At 37.5% G+C, this 7,316-nt stretch overlaps 1 protein-coding gene across 1 annotated transcript; it reads right to left on the bottom strand.

The window, feature by feature from the left end:
• Nucleotides 1-266: 266 nt before the first annotated feature.
• Nucleotides 267-3,859, bottom strand: LOC120112255 (protein BEARSKIN1-like). Its single transcript, XM_039131125.3, has 3 exons — nt 3,543-3,859; nt 1,199-1,488; nt 267-881 (listed from the first exon to the last, which is right to left on the bottom strand). The coding sequence occupies exons 1-3, from the start codon at nt 3,715-3,717 to the stop codon at nt 390-392; spliced, it is 957 nt and encodes a 318-aa protein (XP_038987053.3). The 5' UTR covers nt 3,718-3,859; the 3' UTR covers nt 267-389.
• Nucleotides 3,860-7,316: the final 3,457 nt, after the last annotated feature.

Here is a 7,316-nt window from a genome sequence, read left to right as displayed (position 1 = left end):
AAAAAATTTAATTTCTGATCCCTAGTAGCTATACATGGACGCTTATTCTCTAATATATATGTAGTTACTTTGAAGGCCTGTATGGGTGTGTGTTTAGTTCCATATCCTTCATTCTCCAAAGGGATCTTGAATACCTATATAAGACTAAGAAATCCAAAAACTTTGGCTAGTTTTTTTGAGCGAGGTCTTCGATTGTGACATGGTATCAGAGCAAACTTAGCTCATAGTCTTTATAGACGAGGACATCAAGACTTGAATAGAGGGAGTATATAAGGACCACGACAAGAAACAATTTATATGTGCAAATCTTGTATGAATATGTGTTGTATTAAAGTCCGATCAAAGAAAGAACATGGTGTTAAATTCCCGTTATATTTAAGAATCTGAATTTACTTGCCATATCCCCACAAATCCATCTCACCACCGTGTTGGCCGGAAACCTGATTCATCTGCTGCACAGCGGCACCTCCGACGCTTCCAAACCTCCTATCAACGCCGCCGATCACTGCCCAATCATTCAGGCTCTGATCCCTGATCCCCTCCCCCACAGGCTGCACGGCCCCGGCCTGGAGCTCTCCTTCGTAAGGCCTGACCATCGCCGAGGACTCGCCGGGGAGCACGGAGAAGTTGCAGCCCGTCGGCCTGTGGTTGCTCAGCAGGTCCTGCACCTGGGCATGAGAGTAGGATTGCAGGGGCAACTGAGAATAGTAATGGTTAGAGGCTGGGTGTGGATGGATGCATTGAGAGCTTAATGGCCAAAGCTGGCCATGGCTGGCTGTGGTCATCATGTAGTTCTCCGAGCCTTGGCTTGCTCTGCTCTCGGTCCCAGGCTTAAAGAAGCACTTCTTCTTGAACACCCGGCACACCACCCAGCCTCCCTCCTGTTAGAAGACAATCATGTATATTAGCATGACATCTATGGTGTGTGTATGGATAAAACAACAAAGGCTTGTTTGGTTTCACGGGAAGAGTAGGAAAATATCTCATATTTGAGAATAAGATTTCTACGTTTCACTTTTTCTAAAAAAAATTATATATGGCGCATGAAAAAGTCTAATTCTCACTTATTGAGAATTTAGATATTTTTCGGATAATATATATTTTATATATTTTTTTAGAAAAATATATGCTCAACCAAATATAAGTTATTGAAAAAATTTTAGTGAAGTCCAAAGAGAATCGGAGAGGAGGGGCTTACGGCATTGCTGCTGCTGCTGCCGGCGGTGGCACCGGAGTCTTCTTCAAGGCGGTATTCATGCATGATCCAATGAGTCTTTTGGCCATGGGGGGCGCGGCCGCGGTAGAACACGAGGGTCTTGCGCATGCCGATCTTCTTGTAGCTGGTTCTGATGCACTTGTCCCGGCCGGTGGTCTTCCAAAAGCCGGCGTTGGTGGCGCGGTTGGTCCTCGAGCCGGTGGGGTACTTGCGATCCTTGTGGTTGAAGAAATACCATTCGTTTTCGAGTGTGGATCCAATTCTACATCTCTCTAAGCCAGGAAATTGAGAGCATGTGAGAAGTTGCATTCATTTAGAACAATTTTGTGATCTCTTTTAGTAATTTTTCTTAGACGCAACATTGTTCATGCTAGCATTCCACGTGTGCGTACATGTCTAAACTTGTTGCGGTAGGTAAAAAAAAAAGGATAACAAAACAAGAAGGCAAATCAGAAAAAAAGAAAAAGAAAAAAAAAACAAAGTACATAATATTTGTATGATTCTATCTATTAACTTTCATTCATGGATAGAAAAAAAATGCAAAAGTTTACCATAAAAATTTGGAACTTTCAGAATACAAGATTTCTTCACAAATTCTAATTCTCAGTACATCTAATATCTAAAACACTTAATTGCTTTCTTTTTTTAGAGTTATAGAAGATATATATAATAGAATAGATCGATTAGATTCAAACCGGTATCTTACAATAATAAGCAAATTAGTCTGGCCCGCAAGCTATGATCAAGAAAAATGTTCCTTTTTGGCTCTCTAGGGTTTATTATAGACTCAACAAAAGTTTCTCCTTCAGTATGCTATGATCTAAAAATATTTTGTAAATACATTTAGCCAGTTCTATCTTAACATTCACCCAAAACATTAGATATTTAAAGGAGAATGACCCTTAAGAATAGGAAATAGTAACGCCATATTTCTTTTTTATTGCCCTTTAATTTCCTAGAGAATCAAGTGTATAATTAGATTTTTTTTTTTTTCCCAAAGAAATACAAATATACAAAACATCACTACTGAGACTTCTATTTTTCACCGGGAAAGACATATCCAAGGGGACTGGGGTGGGCCAGAATCCTGTAAGTCCATTACTTGGAAGAGGTCAAAAGGTACAAGAAGTACTATAACATTCATCTATCAAACAAAGTAACAATGAATATCTCTCTTTTATCTTTTATTTACTAATTCTAATTAATTCAATAGATCTCTGCTGGCAAAAAATGATATATCAAGGGATGATATATTTTAACGTAGATAAACAAGACTCCAATTTCATAACAAACTTTAATGGTCGATAATAGTGAATGCAAGATGACATCAAATGAAAGAAAAAAATTAGTGTAAGGCAGATCTTTCCATAAATAAGGATTGCCTGTATGTGATAAGGAGTAGACGATAAAACATATGACCTGCAATTTAAACCCTGATGTAGAAACTACAGGAAAAAAAAGAAAATAAAAAGATATAGAAGAGAATTAGTAGAAATAGAAGATTGACAACTTCATGTATGAAAATTTATCATGCCAAGTATGTATTTAGAGCAAATGGAGTCGCGGACTGGGTGGCCTTGTATGTGGCTAATCACTCCGAAGATGCCCTATGGGTTGGAAAAAGAAAGTTGCTCAGAGCTCTCCATAATTTGCTATTTTTTAAAATTTTTTTTTTAATGTGTTCGTACTAGAACGGTATAATTCATTCGGTTTAGCAAAAAAAATAAATTATCATGGTATAAACATATCACATACTTCCCTCAAAAAAACATACTGCATACATACTTTGAGAAAAATCGCATTAAATATCTAAAAACAGAGAAATTATAACACATCCCTTCATGGACCAAATTCCATTTTACCTACTGAAGCATAACGGGATAAGGTGCCGCTTCACAACGGTCGTAATTTACCTTAATTTAACCACACCTGGTTCAGATCAAAATTTTCTTCAACTTAAACAGAAGAAAAATTGTTTTGCTGTAAACACTTTGGGTTGAAATATATCTTCAAAATTTACAATATACAAACAAAGTACCTGAAATAATATTCGAATCAATACATGCTTCCTAATAAACATAAGATATTATGTGATGCAATTTAAACTATTATGTGGGGAGAGCATCAATTCAGTGGCTGAAAATTTATGTCATCTTTATCTTCCGAAGAAAACAAAGTTTACATCATTTCGCCACTGCAGCTAACAAGCTTCAATCACCAAAAACCATTAACTAGATGAGCTCCTAAATCACAATTCATTTATTACTCCATATAATGCTTAAATAAAGCCCACTTTTTATAGATAAACCTAGACTTCCAATATTACCTTGCAAATCCCATGGCTCTATCTTATTGAAATCAATCTCCCTAATCACCTCCAAATCGAACTTCTCAGATGAGACCTTCTTCTGTAGATAGTAGAGGAGGAGCTCCTCCTCGGTTGGGTGGAACCGGAACCCCGGTGGAACTCCGGAGTTTGACGATGACGACGACGACGCCATTCTCCGGCCAAGCCCCCCAGAAACCTTAGAACAAAGTCTTGGACGTTGGTGGCGCCGGTGCAGTTATATTATGTCACGGGTGTCAAAAAGTTGACGCCGGCAGCTACGCCGCCGGGTTGGGATAGAGTAAGTAACGTAGAAGACAAGTCGAGGGAATGAGACTTGAGGGAATTCGGGGTTATTCTACTAGCTGCTTTTTATTCTAATCTGTTAACGATCCCGAGGAATAGAATAGTAATTCAATTATGAGGTTGATTGATCCCAAAGCAAGTATAGTTTAGACTTCAGCGCTCTTATCCCTGGAGCTTAGCATAGGAACGTTGAAAAGAAGAATAAAGGAGTTATGTGATTGTCTCAGTTGGACCTTTAGTAGTTTATGAATGAAATAACGCTAATATACCCAACCATTGCATGGTATAAAAAAAAATTGCTATAACCACCATGGCATGATTCACTGAATCAGTATGATTCATAGGTCAGGGCAATATGCAGTAAGATTGTGGTATAAAGTACCAATTTTCTTGTAACACGTGGCAGGCCAGTAGAGGTTGAGCTTCTTCAAATTCGAAACAAATCAATAGGTGGTTATGCTATCTTAAAAACATAGTGCATGCTATACATAAATTTCTCCATTTTTGGTGATTCTTATTTTGTCCATAAATTTTATGCAAATCCATAATATGTGAACTTCCCATTTCCATAGCGTTCTCAAAGGCATGCTTCATAATCTCATTTCTCTCATCAAAATTGGACGAATGACGATGTAAATTTTATGGTCATCATCACCGTCACTACTATCGCATGAGACCCTGAGTTGTTACAAATGACCATCATTATTGTCGCTACCGTATATCATTATCATCTTGTTAATTTTTTAAAGGAGCTAATGTCTCATCAAGTTTGGATCCTCTCCAACTCAACCTGCCATGTTCTATCAACCACCCTTGAGTTTGGACTTACATGCACTCAAATACGAACCTGAATTGGAGAGAATTAGGGTCTCATAATCTGCAGGTATGCTTCGCAAGGATAGCATGTCAAGCATCAGCTAGATTTCAATTAAATTATGTTTGTAGAGTGCTAAATGATGTAATTACAAAAACTATAGGCTGGCATATGAGACTGGAGATCCCACCATCCTTGTGATTCGAGTCACTTTCTAATGGATGTGGTTTATATATGCTACATAATGGAATCATTGTAGCAAATTTTAGACTTTTAATCTGTCCCATTTTTTTCCTTGAAGAATAACAATTACACTGCGCAAGCCAAGATATATATGAAACATGCGTGAATATCCTGGAGTATTTTGGCATGCAACAGAAGTGGCTAAAGATGAGATTAGGACACTATAATCCAACTAGAAAATGATATTCCCTTGTTTGCTTATGCTGGGATACCTTGCATGAGATGCAAGGACGTCTAAAGAGCCCCCTTAGCAACTTTTGTAAGGCTTCATTTGATAACTACTAGCAATTAATTACATATAGCAAGGTCTCCCTCCAACATCAGTTTAGCTTTGTCTTGAGGCCAACCAGTTTGCCTAATGATATCCTTACAAGTGTATAGCTGTTTGGTAATTTCTGCACCACTTCTTTCAGTGCATTAATTCTACTCTTAGCTGCCATTACACTCAACTGGTATACAGATAGGAGTAGTGAGAACAAAGGTATCACCAGTATATCTGGATTTTATTTTACGAAAAGAATATATATTTGGACCATTAATCTCCACCATCCATGTGGTTGAAGATATGCAAATTCTTTGAGCAAAGAATTCAGACATTGGCCTAAGAATAATTCGCGCTCTCCTAATGAAAGATTAGGATCGAAGAAGCTCTTATCCTATGGTATAGATCTTGTCTTCCCTGAATTAGAGCTCATCTTCTCATAAAATTGGCTGGAATTTTAGATTAGAGTGGGAATTGTTCGAGACGAAGCTGTCACAGCTAGCTTGGGGCATAACATGTGCAGTGGACTTCTGGAAATTCATGGAGCACAGCCTGCTTGATTGAGATGCACTCTTCCATCAATTCCATGGCGTCCATTTTTCATCAAGCATGTGTGATTATATATTGGTTATGATTCGGGGGTCGGCGCAGATCGATGAAAAGGTCGAGCGAAAACCATGTGCACCAAATGATTAGGTGTGGAAATTTAGGTTTACAGCAAGGAATCAGTGATTGTTAGGTGATTATCACAGTCACCAGTGTCACTTCATGCAGCTTCATGCATGGGGTTATTCTGACATTCTGTGGCCACTAAGCTGGAGTTCTTAGTTTCAGTAAATGTAAATTCTTCATGGATGGTATCGGTGGGGAATTGGAATTGACTTCTAACCAGCTCCTAAATTGTCTTCCTGATATTTTTCTTTATTCCTAACCTGGAATTTGATTTCTTTTTGGGGTTTCACCCCCTCTTTGTACTCTAGAAAACAAAAGACTTGTGAGAATAGGCTGGATGGGAATTTGATAGCCATTCTCACTTTCCAATTCCTGTCAACCATTGTATACGCTCACTGTTATTAGGTGAGTGGTATGCTTGCCATTGTTCTCAAAGAAAAAAAATATAGATATCAAAATATGTGCCATGTAACGTTGAGCTTACCTGCACCAAATTTTGTGTCACCAGGCTACCAAGTACCAATTGATGACTTGCTGAATTACATGGTTGAGCACTTAGGGTGGAAAGCGAGCATTCATTGTCATCACTTTCTTAATCTGCAAGTCCCTTAGCCTGGCCTTTGTTGAGAAAGAATAGGAGGACCATGCTGTCATGCATGCCCCAAATCTGGAACATAATACGACCATGCTACTGAGGGATACAACCCACAATAACACGAAGCCAAATATTTCATTTAACTTGCAAATTCATCTCAAACAAAATATAATAAATAAAAGTCCAATTTTACCATCGATTAAATAAAATCAATACTAGTTCAAAACATCTAAATTCGAACATAAATACCAAACCTATAATCCTCAATATTCAAAAAATTATTAACTATAAATTCATAGTCAATTTAAAATACTAAATTTTTTCTACAAAATTATCGAGCTTGCTAGCGCGAACTCCAAGCCTGCACCATCTTTTGTTCCCATCGACCCTATTTGTCTGGAGAAAAAAAAAAATAAAAATAGAGATTCGGTAAGTAAATCTTACTCTACCTTACTGAATTAAACATAAGTTTTTTCATGTCAATGTATCATTTAAGAAAAATAACAAATATTACAAATTAAAGCATTTCATAGTATAGTATATTAAAACAAGTCATAAATTCAATCATGCATGCATAAATCATTCATATTTCAAAAATATGGTTCTAAGTTTATTTTGCAAATAAATTCATAAATCATCCCTTTGCCATTGAGCCATATCATAGTTCAAAATATTGCTCACAAATATTCATGCTACAGTCACTTTAGACCCGTATCAGAGCACGTGTTCATAATCGACAAAGATTCTTATTTTGTATGCCAACTTTATACCCGCTGGCAGGGCCTGTGTTCGTATGGATGCTTTACCCGCTGGCAGGGCCTGTGTTTGTATGGATGCTTGCTCTAGATGTTGATTTTCTCAGTTTTATGGATCATACTCAGC

This window comes from Phoenix dactylifera, chromosome 13, assembly GCF_051530095.1.
Source record: "Phoenix dactylifera cultivar Ajwa chromosome 13, Ajwa_hap1_PhDact_Kaust_v1.1, whole genome shotgun sequence".
Classification (NCBI taxonomy): Eukaryota; Viridiplantae; Streptophyta; class Magnoliopsida; order Arecales; family Arecaceae; genus Phoenix; species Phoenix dactylifera.
This window is presented reverse-complemented; position numbering and strand designations above follow the sequence as displayed.